General features: G+C 43.5%; 1 protein-coding gene across 3 annotated transcripts in view; it reads right to left on the minus strand.

Annotated features, from left to right (window-relative positions):
* Nucleotides 1–1,743: 1,743 nt before the first annotated feature.
* HPS3 (HPS3 biogenesis of lysosomal organelles complex 2 subunit 1) overlaps nt 1,744–21,421 on the minus strand; it is a 47,964-nt gene continuing 28,286 nt past the window's right edge. For all 3 annotated transcript variants that reach the window (XM_066599180.1, XM_066599188.1, XM_066599197.1), the window contains 5 exons: nt 14,662–14,853; nt 13,807–13,911; nt 11,421–11,627; nt 7,931–8,021; nt 1,744–7,366 (listed from right to left, as the gene is read on the minus strand). In XM_066599180.1, coding sequence (XP_066455277.1) covers nt 7,239–7,366; nt 7,931–8,021; nt 11,421–11,627; nt 13,807–13,911; nt 14,662–14,853 — 723 coding nt within the window. In that variant the 3' untranslated portion in view covers nt 1,744–7,238. The remainder of the gene's footprint in view (nt 7,367–7,930; nt 8,022–11,420; nt 11,628–13,806; nt 13,912–14,661; nt 14,854–21,421) is intronic.

Below are 21,421 nucleotides of genomic sequence, written 5' to 3' on the forward strand. Positions count from 1 at the left end.
CAAAAATGCCCATAAATTTATACTCCAAAATTCTTCTGTGACTCTACGACTTGAAGTTGCCCTTCATCATGAGAACTCTCATCTGTTCTATGTTGTGTCCGTGATCAGACAAATGTTTTGCCACAGATAATTCAGTTTTTCCCTCTCTAATTGAGTGGTGAGGAGATCTCATCCTGGCTCTCAATTCTTGTCCTGTTTCCCCAATATAAAGCCCCCCAATTGAACATTCACTGCACAGGATCAGGTACACAACACTGGAAAAAACAGACGGCCTTCTTGTAGGAGTCCCCCTTAAGACTCATCTTTTCTGTACATCCAAGGTTTCTGACAAGAGGATTTATGACATAAACCTTGGATGTATACGTTTAACAAATGCCACTAAGTGGTATCCATCACCATCAGCTATTGCACGGGATTTGTTTTATTAGGTGGGCACTTTTTAATGAAATAACACAGTCCCCCGCACTATTCCATTAAAGGAGATGTCCCGCGCCGAAACGGGTTTTTTTTTTTTTAACCCCCCCCCCCGTTCGGCGCGAGACAACCCCGATGCAGGGGTTAAAAAAACCACCCGCACAGCGCTTACCTGAATCCCGGCGGTCCGGTGACTTCAATACTTACCGCTGAAGATGGCCGCCGGGATCTTCTACCTTCGTGGACCGCAGCTCTTCTGTGCGGTCCACTGCCGATTCCAGCCTCCTGATTGGCTGGAATCGGCACGTGACGGGGCGGAGCTACACGGAGCCCCTCTCTGGCACGAGCGGCTCCATAGAAGAAAGCTGAAGACCCGGACTGCGCAAGCGCGGCTAATTTGGCCATCGGAGGCCAAAAATTAGTCGGCACCATGGAGACGAGGACGCCAGCAACGGAGCAGGTAAGTATAAAACTTCTTATAACTTCTGTATGGCTCATAATTAATGCACAATGTATATTACAAAGTGCATTATTATGGCCATACAGAAGTGTATAGACCCACTTGCTGCCTCGGGACATCTCCTTTAAGTATAAAACAGAAACCATCAGAACAGAAAACAAAATTGGCCTCCTCTGGAGAATGTGGGTCTAAGGTTTCATTTTCTCCAGGGTTTACATAGTACTAAAGAAGCCTTTGAGAGAAGACAATTGCAGACCAAATAAAATGCAATAGAAGAACTTTACTAAAGACAACTGCAAAGACAATGTAACAAAGTTTTTTTGTGTCGGTATCTTTAAAAGATCAAACAATACATATCAGTTTCAACACACAAAGTGGCAGTTTCTTTAAAGGGACTAAAACAGAATAGCAGGTCATAACCTAAATTGCTCATCTGTAGGTTCTCACCACGGAGACTTCCACGATCTGTAGAATGGGACTCCAGTGTCCGTTCTACCCATCACTGCAGGGGTTGCTTCTCCTCTGGCCCCCAGTGCAGTCACTGTGAATGGAGTGCTGGATAAGCATGCACGGTCAGTGCTTCATTTATTTCAATGGGGCTAATGGGTAATGCTCGGCTTTCTTGGTGAAAATTAATGGAGCGTTAGTGCACGACCAGTGCGCCGTTTAGTCTCCTCACTGCGGGAGGTGCTGTAACCATGCACTGAGGAGGACAGGGGACACAGGGTGCCATTCCCAAGATCAGAGGGGGTTTTAGCAGTGAGATCAGTGGATAGGGGATAACCTGGTATTCTGTTGCAGCCCATTTAATGTTGCATAAAAACAGTTAAACAACAAATGTGGAACACAAAAATATTGTCCAACCCCCCCCCCCCCCCCCCAAAAAAAACACATTTTATTTGGAACACAGTGAATTCACGCCTTCTTTTTAGTTGTAAAACACTGCTTGTTCCTTAAATGGCTCCAATAACACCCTCTGCTATTGAGGTAATTCAAGAACTAACACTTGACACCAAGAGATCAAATTAATCTCACTCTAAAAATTAAAGAAAAAAAATCTTTATTAGTCATTTCCTGACTGAAAGTGAGATAAAGCAACTAATGACCCCTTTCCACTATACCTTATGGTATTTAACATCTGGTTTGGCAGTCTCTCTGGGTAACTTGTGGATACACTAAAGGTATAATAAGTTATTTGGATATCACACTGCCCAAGTCAATGAGCTTTACAACTTTCATTTTAATTAATGTGGCTTAAGGGAGGGGAATAGGAGTCATTTACTGAAGTTCCTGTGTTTATCTTTGTTGATATGATGCAATAAATCTAAGTATATGAAATCCTTTTTCATAATATCTTCTAATTGTCTTATTTTGTTATGTTTTAAAAGAAAATAAAAAGTTTTTAAAACATTGACAGATTATATGGGGGAATAGAGATACATTCAGAGTACTTTTATGTACATGAAAAACTCAACGATACTTTAAAAACAAGGTGCTCTAAGTTTACTCAAAATGTGTAAATAATGTTGCCTGCCCATGCAAGCTTGGCAACCCAGCGAGTAGGGGCTAGAGGGTATTGTGTTCGTGTCCAAGGCTGATCGGATCCCCATACACATTAGATTTCAGTGGTTTGTACTTGCCGATAGCAGCGGGGCCGGACGTCTCTTATGTGCATGGAAGCAGCTCAACTTTCTGCTGACAGATTAGGGGAAAAGGATTGGGGACATTGAAATTCAACGCCCTATCCCTTTGTTTTCTAGGTGATAAGCCAGCAGTAGAGCTGTCAGAAGGCTCATCTCTCTAAACACATGAACGCTCAAATGTATAGGGGAGCAGGGGCAGCTTGAGATGAGTTTTGTACTATATTTGGTCACCACGTGGCATCATCTGGCCAATATATATATATTATATATAAAAATTACATTCATATATAAAGCTATTATACGCAACTATAGGATCTCCCATCCCCCCCCTCCCCCCCCAAACCAGATAACATTTCACCAGAAAATAAATATGAGAACTGCCAAATGATTAGATGCTATTACATTGTGGTTAATTCTTGCTATCATGAATAATTTCATTGTCATCATCACAACGGCAATATAATCCCAATAACTTGCTGGATGCCATGGGAAAACTTCTATTGAAATCTACTGGCACACCCAGAAACCGTGAATATGAGCCCTAGCGCAGGTAAAGGTACTTCATATAAGTGGAAACTTTATTTACTTTTGGTCAACAAAAGAGACATTGTGTTTTGTCATTTCTGCTTCACAAAGTACTGAGAAAGTATAATGTACCATGAGAAATGGTCGTTTGTAAAGAAATGCAGTACACTGACTTGTCAGCACTACCCGAGGATAATGAAGTTCTTAGGGACGTGCTTACTGTGCTTCTGGTATACGGGAAATGTGAAGAGAAAAAAAACAAACAAACATACTACTTTGGAATTAAGGAAATCGATTGGGATCATGCCTCTACTGGAATAAATATCATTTCTTAAAAATCTAAAACTATTGATGAGCAAGTATAAAAATCTTATGTCTTCAGTTAAATAGAAAATAGTAAAGGTATGAATCCATGCTTTGAAGTGATCAGTATGTCATCCATTAAAAGAGTAACTTATCTACTGTATGTGTAGTATGCTATTCTTTAGTGTCAGGAAAGAGAAGATTAGATCGATCGATCGATCCAGGTCATCGTTGGCTCATTGTTTACACAGGCGGATACATCGTTGGCTCATCCAAACGAGAAATCTTTCAGTCGTTCACATTCGCTGCATAAGTGACTGGGAAGGCCTGAACAAGTGCTGGTTAAACTGATTGATAAGTGAACGAGCAAACGATGATATTTGTGTCTAAAGAAAATTAACGATGATTTATCGTTCGTCCTTCAGTCGTTGGTTGCATTTAGACTGAATGATTATCACTCCCTTTCACTCGATTGAAAGATTTTTTTGAATAACAATCATCCGTGTAAAAGGTCCTTGAAGGACATAATCCACGCAGGAGATAAACACCGGGAGCACAGTCATATCACTACATGTGAGACTGGCTTAGAGAAGCATCTCCGCTACACACAGTAAATTAGTGACTAATCATACTACATTTTAATCATCTCTCCCCATTTCCCAATATCTCAGGCTGCACTGCATGCACACAGCTTTGAGAGGACTACAGCCTCAGCTCCCATTATGTCTGATAAACAGCCCTTTAATGAAAACGACATTAAGAGTAAGTGAGGCAGTGATGGAATCAGAGTCTCCGTCAATATTTAATACTACCCTAGAACTGGGCAGCATAACCCTAATGACAGATTCCCTTTAAAAAAAAAAATAAAAAATAAAAAAAAAAAAATCACAAAACCCCTTTAGGCCGCCTGCAGACAACCAGGCCGGATCCCGCTGCGACAATTCTCGAAGTGGGACCTGACCCGTGCCCCTGCAGGCACCAGTGCGGCTATCACTTGCTCCCACGACTCTCTTATGTGCCGGCTGCCGTCCAGTCGGCGCATGTGCAGAGCGGAGCCGGCGGCACGGGAGTGACATTTCTGTGCGGTGCTCTGCGAGACCCGCACAGAAATAGAACATACCGCAATTTGTTTTCCGTGTGTGATTTCACACGGACAAATCGCGGCCGTTTGCCTAGGATTGCGTTTTCTAATGCAATCCCATGGCAGCGGCCACAGGCTGAAATTCTGCGGGAAATCCCTCGCAGAATTTCCGCCCCGTGTGCAGGGGGCCATAACCTAACCATGTTTGAACTTGGTTAGTCACAGTAAAAGTGGAGACTAATCCTATTTTCTAGATGGCCTCACTTAAAAGGTTTGTTCCAAGTTAGATGCGATTGCTCTCAGTAAGAGGAACCAAGTAATCTTGAAGGTATGACACCTTTTAATGGCCAACAAAAATACATGACATTATAGTAAGCTTTAAAACCCTAAGTAGCTTCGAAAACTCGCAAGAACATCATGTATTTTTGCTAGCTATTAACTCCTTACTGACACCCCCCCTCTTTTTTCCCCATTTTCGTCTTTTCCACCCCCCTTTAAAAAAATCGTAACTCCTTAATTTATCCATCGACGTCGCTGCATGAAGGCTTGTTTTTTGTAGGAGGAGTTGTAGTTTTCAATGGTGCTATTTAAAGTATCATGTAATGTACTAAAAAACTAAGTGGAGTAAAATGAAAAAAAAAAAGACGACATTCCGCCAGATTTCAGTGCGTTTTGTTTCTACGGCGCACAAACTGCAACAAAAAAACAACATGATAACTTTATTCTATGGGTCAGTACAATTGCTACGATACCAAACTTGTATAGTTTTTTTTTACTATACTACTCTTTTTTTTTTTTTCAAAGACATTTAATTTTTTTCAATTATTTTCTGCCACTATCTTCTGCGCGCAATAACTTTTTTGTTTTTCCGTCGACGTAGTTACGCGAGGGCTCATTTTTTGCGGGATGTCCTGTTTCCGTACCAATTCAGAATGCATACGACTTTTAGATCGCTTTTTATTGCTTTTTTTTTCTGGGAGACTGCATGACTGAAAAAGTGCAGTTCTGGCGTTCTTTTTTTTTCCGGACGACATTCGTGGTGCAGGGTAAATAATGCACTACTTTGATAGATTTGACTTTTACAGACGCGGCGATACCAAATCTGTATTTTCATTTTATGAATTAGATTTTTTAATTATAGATACGGCAAAAAGGGGGGTGATTTAAAAACTTTTTACTTTTTTTTTTTACAACTCTTGATTTCTTTTTTTACTTTTCTTTTAAGCCCCCCTGGGGGACTACAATATGCGATGCTTTGATCGCTCCTGCAGTATGACGTAATGCTACAGCATTACGTCATACTGCAATTTGACAGACAGTCTATCAAGCCACCCCACAGGGATGGCTTGATAGGCAGTCTCCTAAGGCAGCCCTAGGGCCTTACAGAAGGCCCCCGGCTGCTATGATACCTGCAGGGCTTCCCCGATCTCAGGGGAATTGACAGCTGCATTTAAAGGGTTAATAGCCACAATCGGCTGCACGTCTGTGCTGTATGAAGAGAAAGCGTCCTGCTACCTCTTTATACATACCCCGATGCTCCAGGACGTAAAAGTACACCCTGAAGCGGGAAGGGGTTAAAAGGTATTATATCTACAAGATTACTTGGTTTCTCTTACTGAGGATAATCACATTTTCCTTTACGGGCTAACACAGTACCAACTTTTTCTAGAGTTAGAAGAACATTGCTGTCTTCTTCCTGAAGCAGGGCCACACCCATCTACAGATTGTATCTGGTGCTGCAACTTGGCTCTATTGAAGAATTATTGGGAATAATTTGACTTTAATGTAGTTTTAAATTTTCACCAAGAGTTATATATATATATATATATATATATATTTATATTAATTCCATCATCAATATATGCTTAGTGCATGCTAAATTAAGCTGCATCTGAGCACTTGGACATCTTTTCACAGTGAAACTCCGGTCTGTTCAGGAACTATCCCTCTGAAAGACAGCTCCCATTCCTCAATTTAATATGTCCCAAAGGTGAACCTAACCGGTAAAATCGGGGATTAAATATACACCAATTCCTTGAAAGGAGTGTCTTATCAGGACAAAACAAGCCCTCATATGGCTACAGTGAAAGAAGAAGAAAAAGCTATGGTTTTTGGAATGCAGAGATGAAGTCAGAGAAAAAAAAATACTATTGAATAATAAGAAATAACCATTTCTGGCCATTATACGATTTGTATCCTGCATTTATCGCGTAGCTCCACCCCGTCACGTGTGCCGATTCCAGCCTCCTGATTGGCTGGAATCGGCACGCGTGACGGGGCGGAGCTACGCAATGACGCGTAGAAGGGGGCGGAGCCAGAACGCCACTGCTGCCGGACAGACCCGAAAGCAGAAGACCCTTCTGCGCAAGCGCGTCTAATCGGGCGATTAGACGCTGAAGTTAGACAGAGCCATGGAGACGGGGACGCCAGCGCAGGGAAGGTAAGTGAATAACTTCTGTATGGCTCATATTTAATGCACGATGTATATTACAAAGTGCATTAATATGGCCATACAGAAGTGCTGAACCCCACTTGCTTTCGCGAGACAACCCCTTTAAGATACCAATAGTTTTTCAATGGTTTAAGACAACCTGTCACAGAAAGTGATCAGTCAAGTTAAACTCTGCTAAATATGTACATTCTTTATATACAACTCTCTTAGACGTCATCAATGCTTCATGAAGCATGAACCTGGGCTTCACGTACAGATAAAGCTTCCTATGTAGCGACTGTTTTACCATTAAAAACAGCAGATTTTGGAATGCTGTGTACTGTATGTAACATTCACTCATCATGCACAACAATTTGCAGTTTAAGTTAAAAGTTTTCTTTTGCTTTGGTTTACAAGGTAAGGCAAAAAAAATGCAGCATTTCCATCATCAGGCAAGAGATTGAGGAAATCTTGAAGCTCAAGTTCCATGGAGAGCACATCTAAAGTGTCTAAAAAGGAGATAAACATGAGGCTTATTAATGATTCTCAGATCTGTTACAATGTTATTTAGTGACAGCACATTTCATGTAACTCATCAGCATTGAACTATAAGAACACACTGGGGCCAGTAGAGGCATTAGCTAAAACTAGGATATTAAATCCATCCAGACCCCCACCATAATAGTAGTGGTATTAAAAGGAAACCCACCACCAGGATCGGCTTCTTCTGGATTAGTGAATCCGTATAATGTCCTTCAGCAGTTGAACTAGTTTAAAGTGTTGTAGTCATTAAAAAGTCAGCTCCATTACCATAAACTTGGTGACCCTTTCTAGTTCTAACAAATGGTCAGGAAGGTTCACATGTGGCATGCAATCTCCAGACCAATGTTGAGTCACCACAATATGTAATTTAGTTGGTTTCTCGTTTAGCAATGGGCATCAGTATATGCATATCCTACCCAATCCGCTTCCAGTGATTTGGGCAGAGTTGGGAGATTCTTAACGGTCATAATGGCAATTCTAGCTCATTACCCCAGAGTCAAAAGTAGATGTAACAAAGTAAAAGTCTTTACCTTTTAAAGAAGAAATAAATACTTCATTAGTGTTTTCACAGCTGCGAACCCTATTACAGAGCTCAGGTAACAACTTGTTCCACCACAGAGCCTAAAAGGGAAAAAATAAAATAAAATGTACCATAAATAAAATGAAATTCTTGTTACAAATTGAAGATTCACTAATGTATTTATTCCAGTTTTATGTTGTAGAATAGGACACCATACTTATAAAGCCACTGACAATTTTTCAAAACTTTTCAAGCTCTGCATGTAAACTGTAATCAAAAACGGAAATACTTAGGAGCCAAATAAAATTGTTTGTAGAAAATTTACATACAAAAAAATTAAAGTGGTTGTAAAAAAAATAAATAATCCTATAGTCATCTTTCCTGGGTCCCACGTTCAGTACCACAAAATCTGTACACAGCTTCGGGTCTGTTTACAGGCAGTCTGTGAATGAGACATTACAAACTACTGCAGCCAATCACAGACGGCTGTGTTTGAACAATGAGGTCTGTGATTGGCTGCAGCAGCCTGTGACGTCCGGTACACAGGCTGACTACAGCATCATAGGGAAGAAATAATCACATCCTCAAGCTTTAAAGGGGTTGTCCCGCGGCAGCAAGTGGGTCTATACACTTCTGTATGGCCATATTAATGCACTTTGTAATGTACATTGTGCATTAATTATGAGCCATACAGAAGTTATCAAAAGTTATTCACTTACCTGCTCCGTTGCTAGCGTCCTCGTCTCCATGGTTGCCGTCTAATTTTCGCCGTCTAATGGCCAAATTAGACGCGCCTGCGCAGTCGGGGTCTTCTTATCTTCTCAATGGGGCTCCGTGTAGCTCCGCCCCGTCACGTGCCGATTCCAGCCAATCAGGAGGCTGGAATCGGCAATGGACCGCACAGAAGCCCTGCTGTCCACGGAGGGAGAAGATGCCGGCGGCCACCTTCACCGGGTAAGTAAGAAGTCACCGGAGCGCGGGGATTCAGGTAAGCGCTGTCCGGTGTTCTTTTTTAACCCCTGCATCGGGGTTGTCTCGCCCCGGCGGGGGGGGGGATTGGGGGTTGAAAAAAAAAAAAAACCCGTTTCGGCGCGGGACAACCCCTTTAATAGTTACTCTTCCTAAACCAGGGAAAAAACCCAGATACCCCCTCAAAACTTTCAACCAAGTTTGTTTTTAAATACAGACATTAAAATTTATGCCAAAATATTAGCCTCTAGAGTAAGGCTGCCTGTCCACGGGCGGGTTTGAATTGCGTTCCCCGCGGCGATAATCCGGCCGCGGGGAACGCAGTGAACGCTCTCCACAGTGTTGCTATGGAGAGCGCAGCTTCCCTGTCCATGAGCGTTGAAGAATTGCAATTCTCTGCTCGCGGCCGGCAAATCACAGCATGCTGCGATTCTCCGCCGTCAGCCTATCTGTCAGATAGGCTGACAGTGGAGATCCATCCGCCGACTTGTGCTCCTCAGCGGCTAGTCCCACAATGCCCATGGACAGGCAGCCTAACACCCATTTGGCCATCCTTAATTGCAGCAGATCAACTAGGGTTTGTGAAAGGCCGTCAAGCTCCAAATAACACCAGATGACTACAAATATCACATATTTCATAGAATCTAGGAAACTCCCTGCTGTATTATTTGATCACATCTATAGGACATATGCGTCAGCAGCTTTAAACAAAATGGGATTTGGGGGATTGTTTTTCCAAGCTATATCTACATTATACTCCAACCATTCAGGGCGCTTTCAGAGCAGCGTGTGAGTACATAGGTGCGCACAAAGCTACGCGTCTATTAGAACCATTGGTTTCCCATAGTGTGTTCACATGTCCTTGTTTCACAGGCGTGCAAACGCACGTACCTGCAAAACATAGGACATACGTACACCATAGGTCCGTGCTGCGAGTTAATATTCCCCAGCGGGGAGTCCCTTTGTCACTGTGACAGCATTGTCATAGTGTTCAGTAACAAGGGGACTCCCTGTGGGGAGTAAAGAATCCCTGCCACAGCTGTCACAAGGGCATGAACACCACCAACATTCTGGGGTAATGACTCTTGTAACCCCTAGCCAATCGCTAGAACTAAGTGGTGGGGATGCTAGTAAAGGGATATACCACTTTGCCTGTCTGTCAGCTCTGCTCAGGTTTTTCCAGATAATTGACTGAGTCGGCAGGAGTCAAAAGAGTGTGCCTTTGCCACTCATTCTAGCAGCTGGAAATGGCTACAGCAGTCATGGCCCTGCAGACTGGACAATAATGATATTATAGGCATATGAAACCAATGACTATATGGAGACAACCCCTTTAACACACACCAAGGACGCCTTCTGTGAGTTTTCAGAATATGGCTGTAAACCCTGCAATATATAACCTTCATATGGATGTTGCCCTTTGTTCGATTGAAACCTAGGACCCCAGTGCTGTAAGGCAACAGTGACAACCAACCAAACCAATTACATTTTTATGACTAGTTTTAATTAAAGAGAGTGTGGGGCTCTGATACTTACATTCTCTTTGAGGGAATGATCAATTAAAGCCTTTTTATTTGCAACGATCATCGCTCAAAATTCGCCCAAATGCCCGAAAACGAGTGATAAATTGTTACATGTAAACGCGGGTATCCTGCACTTTTCGTTTGAAAGATAGATTTTAGTTAGACTAAAAATCCATCATTCAGCTGCTGAAAGACTGAGCAAATACATTCCATTTGAATGTATTTCACAAGATTGCAGGATGTTCTCCTCGCGACATGCTTATACTAGCCATGAGGAGAACAATGCAATCAGCCGGCAGCCACGCGGAGAACAATAGAATGTCATGGCAGCTGTTTTCACAGCTGGGTGTAAGTTTAAACACATGCTGGGCTCTGTAAACAACTCCTGGAGGTCCTTTTACATGCAAATGAAGATAAAGTGTTAATGGCCATTAACACTTTATGCAAATAGATCACTAAATCTTTCAGTCCTTTGAAAGATTATATTTGCGTGTAAAAGGGCCTTAACATGCAAGATTTTTCAATATGCAATATTGATCAAACACTGCCCCAACTGTCACATTATGCCGTGAGTATTGGAAGCTTCTAACTATTATAAATTTTCTGACAGAGCTGGAAATTATAAAGGAGAAAATACAGTATAAACACACAAAGATCTAGTAATTATAATATGAAAGGACATTTCTCCCCCCTGGAATGTAAGCCATATCAGCAAACCTCATTCTTTCAGGACAATATTTTCAGTGAGTTGCCATGCATGTGCTGTTTCTTTACAAAATTCCACATTTGTTATTTTATCGCAAAGGTGAAATTAAAGGACGCCGGTTACTGAAGAGCATCAACAACAAAGATTCAGCTTGGGTTCCTAAAAACAGTTGAGTATAAGCAGATTCCCATGTGATTTGTGTTACACGCTACATGTGTAGTGATAGGAATAGTCAGGAGGTAGAGATGAGAAGGACATTGAAGTAATGAATTACCAGAACTTTCATCTGATCTGGGACTTACCTGACTTGCACCTTTTATTTCATGCTTTGCATACAATGTAACAGCTTCAGGACACCGCTCTAGAAGTTGCTCTATGGAGCTCTCATAGTTCAGGAGCCGCGTTGCACAAATTATGTGAATGCTTAGATAGGAATTGTTACTGTCTGGTATGGAGTCCAGAAATGGAAGAAATGACACAATATCCAGCGAAGGTCCACAGAGGAGAGACTAAAACAAGCAGAAGACAACTACACAATTGGTAATGAATCATAAAAAAAAACAACACAATTTTTTTGCAATCATTGTAAAATCTTTTTCTCGTCATGTTCAATGTGTGACACAACTGAGGAACGTGGGTACAGCTACTGCCATTAGGAGGCGGGCATTAAACAAAAGAGTTAGCTCCTCCTACAAACTATACCCCTCCTGCAGGCACCAAGCTAAACAGTTTGTACACAAGCAAAAGGGGAAGCAGAGCAGGGTGAAAACAGTAAAACATTAACCCCTTAATGCTATACTTGCGTCCTGTGGATGGTGCAGGTTTAGAAGTGAACCTGCGCCATCCTGCAGCGGGAGTCGGTTGTTACTGACAGTGGAGATCGATAAGAACAGCAATCACTACTTGCGTCTGTGGTGAGCACCAGCCATTGAAGTGTCAGAAAAGATTCTCCCAGGTGAACCTGAGGGGAATTTAGACACCATTGTAGGGAGCATCAAAGTGTCAGAGATAGACGGATCGAGTGAGCGTGCGGATTTGTCCCACCAAGAAAGGATTGTCCACTGGAGAAGTTGGGTGTGAAATTGGCCAAAGGGAATTGTCTCGAATGAGGAGACCATCAACCCCAGGATTCTCGTGCAGTGTTGAATGGAGATAGGATTCAGTTTTTGTAAGGAGTGCAACTGTGTCTGGAAAAGATGAAGTTTTTGCGATGGGAGTACAACACAGGTACGTACCGCGTCAAAGACAAGACCCAGAAATTCTAGACGCAGAGATGGGAAGAGGAAGGACTTGGAGTGGTTAATCTATCCGAACCGGGAAAGCGTGTTCAGGGTAATGTGGAGACTCTTCAGAGTGGCCAAGCCGGAAGGACCCTTCACTAGCAGCAAAAGTCATCTCTGGAGGAAAGCTCAGAGCATGTCCTAGAGGGCGCAAGACAGTATGACAAGGCTAGTAAATCAGGAGGACTGCAGCGAGTTAGATGGCCTAGGTCACTTTCTTGGTCTGCCACGGGAGGGGTCAATGGTGGAGGAAATCATCTCCGTCAGATGAGTTTGGAGGCATATGGTAGGAAATCTGATATAGTATATTAACAATTGTCTTGGACACTTTAGTAAGGTCCAGGATTGCCTGTGATAAGGAGCGCGCCCATTCTGGTTCAGTTGTTGACTGGGTTGGGCGGCGAGACTGGCAGTAGATGGATCACTGGTAGCCTGTCTTGATGGAAAATAGTTAACGTAGAGTGGCCCAGACCGTCCTCATGAAAATTTGGGGTTACAGTGAGAGCACGTATAGTGAGTGGCTCTGGCTTGTCTAGAGCTTTCTGCCCTGGGGTTAGACATGGTGAGAAAGTGAAATAGGCCTACTACTAGAGGTGCTGCGAGTGGGACAGAGATAATAGCTGATGGCCAGGCAGAGCTTACCCTGACCAGAGTCGGTGTAGCAACGAATCAATGCTGTGAATGATAAACAAGTGCGGGAGAGGCAACACAGGTCTTAGTGGTGGCAGCAAGAAAGAAAAGTACCTGGAAGCTGGCCTTATGTTGGGGAAGTGCAGAAACCAATGCTGGAGAATGGCGCCCAGACCCGTGATTGGAGAATAGGGAGGAAGTTCCTCCTTACTCCAGAACACTCCTGACAGGTTGATACAGTGCCTTCTGGCCCACCTCCTGTAATGAAATGCCCGTGATTGGAGGCCTAGTGCAGCTAGTGTTCAGGGAAGTGACTGAACTAGGTTCAAAAATCACAGCCTGGAGTAATTCATGTCTGCCTGCTAATAAATTCTAAAATATGTTTTTATAAAAATACTCTTAATATATGATTAACACAAAAATGTGACTTCTATAACAGGTCATTTTATGATGATACGTGTGGTTTAAGAAAGAAAACACAGCTACAGAACCTAACGACACAGATAAGAAAGCAGTGTTTTACATTGTAGTCTTACTCTGGATTTAACCCTTCCTAGCCCTACAGACCTAAATGTCGGTATGGAAGGCAGTAATAATCGATTCATTAGTAGGAGCAATATGCAAGAAAGAGAAAAGAGTAACATACAAAAGAGAACAAGAGTAAAGTTCCATCAGTCCACTCCCAGTGTCCTCCATATCTGTCTATTTCTACAATAATAGCAAGTTTGAATGAAAACTATGGTCTCTTACAAACATACAGGAACTATACAGAACAGACCTGTAACTTCAGCAAGTCTCCACAGGTTGCACATGACACAGGTTCTGAAGACACCATCTTTGTTATCCAAGGGCTGATCACTCCAAAGTGGCTGCAGGAGTTCCTCTAAAAAAGACAGATTTGTTTATTAAAAGGGATTGTACTAACATATAAAGTTGGTTTTATCCCCACAGAATAGGGCATAACTTTATGATCAGTGGTGGTCCAACTGTTGGGACTCCCACCAATTTCAAGAAAAAAAAGGGGGTCCTGACGGTTCTTGCATGAATGGAACGGAGGTCATGAATACGTGCCAATGCTCTATTCATTTCAATGACAGTGGCGGAAACAGCAAATCAATTGTACTCATTGTAAGCATTGAAATGAATGAATTGCTGGCACACATGCTCGCCTTCTAAGCCATCAGACCCCCATTTTCAGGATTGGTGGGAGTCTTAGAGTGGTTGGACCAACACCGACCATGAGGTTAGAGGCTTATTCTGTGGTTCGGGGATAAAGTTAGATCATGGTACAGCTCCTTTAAGATAACAGAATTAACAGTAGGGGCATACAGGATGGAAAAATCAGCCGATAAATCTGCGTGTGTAACATTATGGATTTTAGCCCTCTACATTGAAAGGGCCGGAATCAGTGCTGAAAATCTATCACCCAGTTCTCATACCATCATCCAGATCTCATCCACACAGCTGGTACTTTAATCTGGTGTGTATTTTCTGTGCACAAATCCACAGGAAAAATCCTCAGCATTTTCCCTACATGTGCACCTACCCTCGAGATGCAACAAATACAAAAATCACTATGTGGTAGCTTTGTGGTAGAGGTATCCAAAACACATGTGGAGAACAAGACACCTACCAGATCCTCTGGGCTCTTGAGAGAATTCACACATGCATGTTGTGGGTTGCATATTCTGCGCACATAGTGAGATGTGAGCTTAAGCAGTACATCTTGTAGAATAGATTCTGGAGGGTATGAGGATAGACGAGCTTCCCAAAAATCTACAAGCATCTGTGGATCATCATCTTCACCAGTCTTGTTAAATAAAGCCTACAGGAAAATGACAGACAATTCACTTACTTAAATGAGCCATAACAAAAAGTTGCAGCACATTTGCTTTCACAGAGTTGCGTTCACACCTCAGAAGACGTAATACGAGTCTTCTTTTCAGTCCACTCTTTTTTGCGTTACTCATAATGACATGCAATTATTGAAGAACATGCTGCTAACATTTTAAATGGGTGTTTTGGCAAAGATTATTGTTTGTATGTTGAAAAGTTACAGAATTTTCTAATAGCGTTTGGGTGGTTTCATCCCTGTTTGGGGAGCAGGAAAGGGGAATTCTCACGGCTGAGCGGCTCAATCTCTGGATGGAACCCATAATAATTGACTATACTGGGGCACGTCCACTTTCTGCCCGGCTTTGGGGCGGAAGAAAAAGTCACTGCAAGCAGCGTTTTCTTCTTCTGGTATTTTGAGACAGATCTGTAATGGAATCGCCAACCTGAGGTTCCAACACAGATGTGAAACCAGCCATTATGTATCAATTACTCGTGGTTTTCAAGGTTTACTGTCCTGGCCATTAGATGGACATACAGGTGCTTCACTAGATGGAAGTCACAGCTATGATAGGTGCACCAGAACTGCAACCTGTCCTGCATCTGGGTTCATCACATCACCTGGAAGTAGTGAAAGAAGGCTCCTATTGCAAAACAGAGATTTTGAAAACTTTAAGAAACTGATATACAAAAGTATAAAATTGTATAATGGGTATAAAAGGCCAGCTGCAGCAATCCCCCCCTCCACCTCCAAAAAAACAAACCAATGCATAGTAGCTTGATAAATATGGACTATGTTTTATCTCTCTCACTTACATATTATTCAACGATGTAGGTCACCATTAAAGGGGTTGTCCCGCGAAATCAAGTGGGGTTAAGCACTTCTGTATGGCCATATTAATGCACTTTGTAATATACATCGTGCATTAAATATTGGCCATACAGAAGTTATATACTTACCCCCCCGGTGTTGGCGTCCCCGTCTCCATGGCGCTGACCAAAGTCGCCTTCTCCCTCGATTAGACACGCTTGCGCAGTCTGCTCTTCTCTCCCGTTGAATGGGCCGCTCCGGCGTGCTCGCTCCGGAGAGCTGGTCTGCGCATGCGCAGAAAACCTGTGCGGCGCGAGCACGCCGGAGCGGCCCCATTCAACGGGACAGAGAGGCAAACTGCGCAAGCGCGTCTAATCAAGGGAGAAGAAGGCTTCGGTCGGCGTCATGGAGACGGGGATGCCAACACCGGGGGGGAGGGGGGTGGGGAGTATATAACTTCTGTATGGCCAATATTTAATGCACGATGTATATTACAAAGTGCATTTATATGGCCATACAGAAGTGTTTAACCCACTTGCTTTCGCGGGACAACCCCTTTAACCCAAAAAAAAAAAAAAAAAAAAAGAATAAAAGTTTAAATCACCCTCCTTTTGCCATATTTATAATAAAAAAATTCTAAATCATAAAGATACATATTTGGTATCGCCATGTCCGTAAAAGTCCGATCTATCAAAGTAGTGTATTATTTACCCCGAACGATGAACGTAGTCCAAAAAAATAAATAAAGAACGCCAGAAATGCACTCTGTCTCCCTGAAAAAAATGCAATAAAAAGTCATATGTATTCCGGATTGGTACTAACGTAAACTACAGGACATCCTGCAAAAAATGAGCCCTTGATCAACTACGTCGACAGAAAAATAAAAAGTTATTGCGCGCAAATTTTGTAAACATTTTTCAGTACATTATACTGCGCCAATAAGGGGTTAAATAATTACCACGCAGAGATACCACGTGTCATTTTTTAAACATTTTTTACAAAGTAAAAGGAGAAAAGTGTTTATTTTTCTAATAATTTTTTTTTAATTTTTAAAATTTTTTTGTCCCTTTAGGGAACTTCCACAGAGACCCATCAGGACCCCCTGATCACATTCTGGGGGTCCGATGGTGACAGCCCTTTGCATGCTGCAGTCGCATAGACCGCAGCATGTAAAGGGTTAACACAGCAGAGATCGGAGGTTTTCTCCATTCTCTGCTGTGTAAGAAGTGGTGCCCCACTATCCTCTGACAGAGGGAGCCTCCTCCCTCTGTCAGCCCTTTACATGCTGTGGTCGCATAGACCACGGCATGTAAAGGGTTAACACAGCAGAGATCGGAGGTTTTCTCCATTCTCTGCTGTGTAAGAGCTGGTGCCCGGCTATCCTCTGACAGCCAAGCATCAGCTCTTCCTGCCATAGAGACCATCAGCTGGCTTCTGACAAGCCGATGGTCTCCGTAGCAACCTGTAAACAAAGCAGTGCAGGGGTTTGAAAATAGAAGCGGGAGATTGCCGGCTGATTGATAACATCCTCCTGCTTCTTTTTTTAAAGTCCTGCACTGCTCTGTGTGGGTCTGTGCAGGCAGAGCACAATGCCACAGCTTATGGCAATGTGCTCTGCAGGTCCCATAGTGATACATAGCCTGGAAATCTTCTGGGCTATATCACTATGGGCAGTGAAGCTCGTCCTGGAAAATTTCTGGGCGTGCCACTCAAGGGGTTAATAGAGGTCAGTAATTATTTGATGAAAATTGAGACCTATAATATACTACGGATAGGTGAATTTAATGACGTTATGGCGATAAATCTGGACAGGTTAATTCAAGGTAATTATATGGCGGTAGAAACTACACAGTACTAGCAGAATTATCTGGTTTAATGCAGGTCTAATTTGTATAACTGTTGTTTGTGTGTGTGGTTAAAACTAGGTTTGCTATGGATATGAAGCCAATATAATAAACATAAAGCGCAGTTTGATCACAGTGCGTAAAGAACAATGTATGGGTTGTTTCAGTGTCTCCTTTGCTGGCTCTACCTCCCCTCCTCTTCCTCTTACTGTTGGGGTCCCCCAGGGCTCGGTCCTTGGCCCCCTTCTCTTCTCCATCTACACAGCCCCTATTGGACAAACCATCAGGAGATTTGGCCTCCAATACCACCTGTATGCTGATGACACCCAGCTATACACCTCTGCCCGTGACATCTCTGCACCTTTCCTCCAAAACATCACCGACTGTCTGTCCGCTGTCTCTAACACTATGTCCTCTCTGTACCTAAAACTAAACCTCTCTAAAACGGACTTACTGGTATTTCCACCCTCCACTAACCGACCTCATCCTGACATCTCCATCTCAGTGTGTGGCGCCACCATAACTCCTAGACAACACACCCGCTGCCTTGGGGTCATATTTGACTCTGATCTCTCTTTTACCCCCTACATCCAATCTCTGGCCCGAACATGTCAGCTGCACCTCAAGAACATCGCAAGAATCCGCTTTTTTCTCACTGTGGACACGTTAAAAACGCTTACTGTCGCCCTCATCCACTCACGGCTCGATTATTGCAACTCGTTGCTGATCGGCCTCCCCTGCACCAGACTCTACCCTCTCCAATCCATCCTAAATGCGGCAGCCAGGCTCATCTTCCTGTCCAGCCGCTACTCGGACGCCTCTGCCCTGTGCCAGTCACTGCACTGGCTGCCCGTTAAATACAGAATTCAATTTAAACTCGCCACCTTCATCCACAAAGCCCTCCACAGCGCAGCGCCCCCCTATATCGCCTCCCTCATCTCAATCCATCAACCAGCCCGGGCTCTCCGCTCTGCTAACGAAACCAGACTGAGCGCCCCTTTAATTCGAACTTCTCATTCCCGCCTCCAAGACTTCTCCAGAGCAGCACCGGTCCTCTGGAACGCACTACCAAAGGCTACCCGAGCAATCCAGGACTCGCAGAACTTCAGGCGTGCTCTAAAAACGCACCTCTTCAGGGAGGCATACCGCATTCCCCAAACAAACCCCTCTGTACTCTGCCCTACTGACTGCAATCCCTGCTAGCCATCATAAGCCGATCCTGCAGTCATACTGTTTCTGCCATCACACGGCTAAATGTCTGACCATTGTCTATGTGTATAGCATCCCTCACTCTCCACCCCCCCATACTGTGCACATCTCCAGCCCTTTACCTTCTGTATCACCCCACTATTCGTAGTATGTAAGCTCGTTGGAGCAGGACCCTCACCCCTATTGTATCGATCAACTGATTGATATGTAACCGTGGTTCTGTAATGTTTGTACTTTTGTCTTTCTGTATCCCCCCTGTCTATGTAAGCGCTGCGGAATATGTTGGCGCTATACAAATAGTTTATTATTATTGTTATATGAAAATTGATGTCTGCTAGTGGTGCCCCGAAAAGATTTTAATTAAAAAAGGGTTGTCCCGTTACTGGAAAACCCTGCTTCAATAGGACCCCCTGTACTAAAATAGTGAACTATACTTACCCCTTCACGGCTGCTGGGATCCAGCACTGTAAAGTCCCTTTGGTCCCGGTGATTGCTGTGACAGAAGATGTCACAGGAAATCAGGGGACCGCTGGAGCGTCACCGCTCGCTCTCCTGGCATCGGGGCTTACATTCTGAGTGCCATGATGCCAGGAATTCAGGAACGTGATGCTGTAGTGGTTCCCCCGATTTCCTGTGACATCATCTGTCACAACAATCACTGGGACCATAATGGGTCTGCAGCACTGGGTCCCAATAGTTGCAGAGGGGTAAGTATAGTTTGCTTCATTATTTTAATACACGTTGTCCCATTGTTATCCAGTAAGCGGACAGCCCTTTTTTAATTAAAATCTTTTTGTAACCGGGCAACCCCTTTAATATCTGTATTTGTATTCCGATTTTTTGCAAATATGTTGAGAACAGTAGGTCCAAAAGAGCTGAAAACCTTCGGAAGCACCCGATATACCCTTGTGGTAAATTTGGTGTACATTGGGTCCAGTCGTTTGGCCGTGCATTAAGAACAGACAACAGAAATTCATTCACTATATATGTTATACACATATATACACACACACACTGACTAAGGAACTTATGGAATGTGATTTGTGAAGGATAATAACACGCATAAAACAATGTCATGTATTGATTCAGCACTTGCCAATTCCTTTTTTGGATATTCAAAGGGTTAGAATAGGCCTTACAGGTATTTGCAGACCCCCCTGACTAAAAGGGGATTTAACCTCTCATATTATAGGTCTTTTAGTGGATAATTATATGGCATCTCCAGAGCAAATTATAGGGGAGGCTTTCAAAGCTTTTTTTCAGCGGCTTGCTGTTCAAAAAGATTACTGACCATAAAAGAGAAGAAAAAGTGGATTATACCCACCTGATAATCAGGTTTCCAGTAGTCTCCACGACAGCACCAATGAGATTGCCTCCTCCTGGTAGGACAGGAACATACTGAGAGGTTAAAAGCTCCCCCCCTTCCCCACTTTCCTCAGTGGATTCTAACGAATTGCCGGGGCAGGAGCTAAACTTAAATTTCTTCCCCTAACCGGGGTTTTTTTATTTTTAAATTTATTATTTTATTTTTATAGGGCGGGAAAGGTACGGGTGCTGTCGTGGAGACTACTGGAAACCTGATTATCAGGTGGGTATAATCCACTTTTTCCCCCAGTCGTCTCCACGACAGCACCAATGAGACGTACCAACTAAAGTTTATTAGGGTGGGATCGCTGCCGAGAGGACTTTGCGGCCGAAGGCCATGTCCTCGTCCTGCTGCACTTTTACCCTATAGTGTTTAGTAAACGTGTGGGGTTTTTTCCAGACTGCGGCCTTGCAAATTTGCTCGACCGAGGCTGAACTGTGTTCGGCCCATGAGGACGCTACTGCCCTTGTGGAATGGGCTTTAAGCGCTAACGGGATCTCCTTCCCGAGGGCTTTATAGGATTCTATGATGGCCAGGCGGATCCACCTGGCTATGGAACTTTTCGCTGCTTTGCTACCCTTATTTGGGCCACTGAACTGGACGAACAGGTTGTCGTCCCGCCTCCAGTGGCTCGTTGTATCTATGTAGGTTAGGACTGCTCTCCTAACGTCCAGGCAGCTTAGGGTTCTTTCCTCCTCGTTTTTTGGGTTGCTGAAGAATGAGGGGATTATTATATCCTGGGACCTATGAAAATCTGACACTACTTTCGGCATAAAGGCCGGGTCTGTTTTAAGTATTAGTTTGGTGTCTGCAATTTTCATAAACGGGTGGCGGATGGACAAGGCCTGTAGTTCGCTAACCCGTCTTGCGGATGTAATGGCTACTAGGAAGATGGTCTTGATTGTAAGCATTCTTATAGGTAGCGCCTTGATCGGTTCGAATGGTACCGCTGTCATGGCCCCTAGAACCCAATTAAGGTTCCAGTCTGGGAACAGGTTTATGGGCCTAGGGCGTAATCTAGCTGCTGCTGTTAGGAACCTGTGGACCCATCTATCGTCTGCGAATTTTGTGTCGCAGATAGCGCTAAGGGCTGAAACTTGGACTTTTAGGGTGCTCGGGGAGAGGCCCATCTCTAAGCCCTCCTGCAGGAATTCTAAGATTAGCGGAGTGTCGGGGATAGAATCCCCGCGATCCCTTCCCTGTCTCCATGAGGAAAACTTTCTCCAGACCTTCTGGTAGATCAGGTGGGTCGTCTTTTTCCTACTGGACATTAGGGTTTCTACTACTTTCTCTGAGAATCCTTTCTTTCTTAGCGAGGATTCCTCAAGAG

This window comes from Eleutherodactylus coqui, chromosome 1 (assembly GCF_035609145.1).
Source record: "Eleutherodactylus coqui strain aEleCoq1 chromosome 1, aEleCoq1.hap1, whole genome shotgun sequence".
Classification (NCBI taxonomy): Eukaryota; Metazoa; Chordata; class Amphibia; order Anura; family Eleutherodactylidae; genus Eleutherodactylus; species Eleutherodactylus coqui.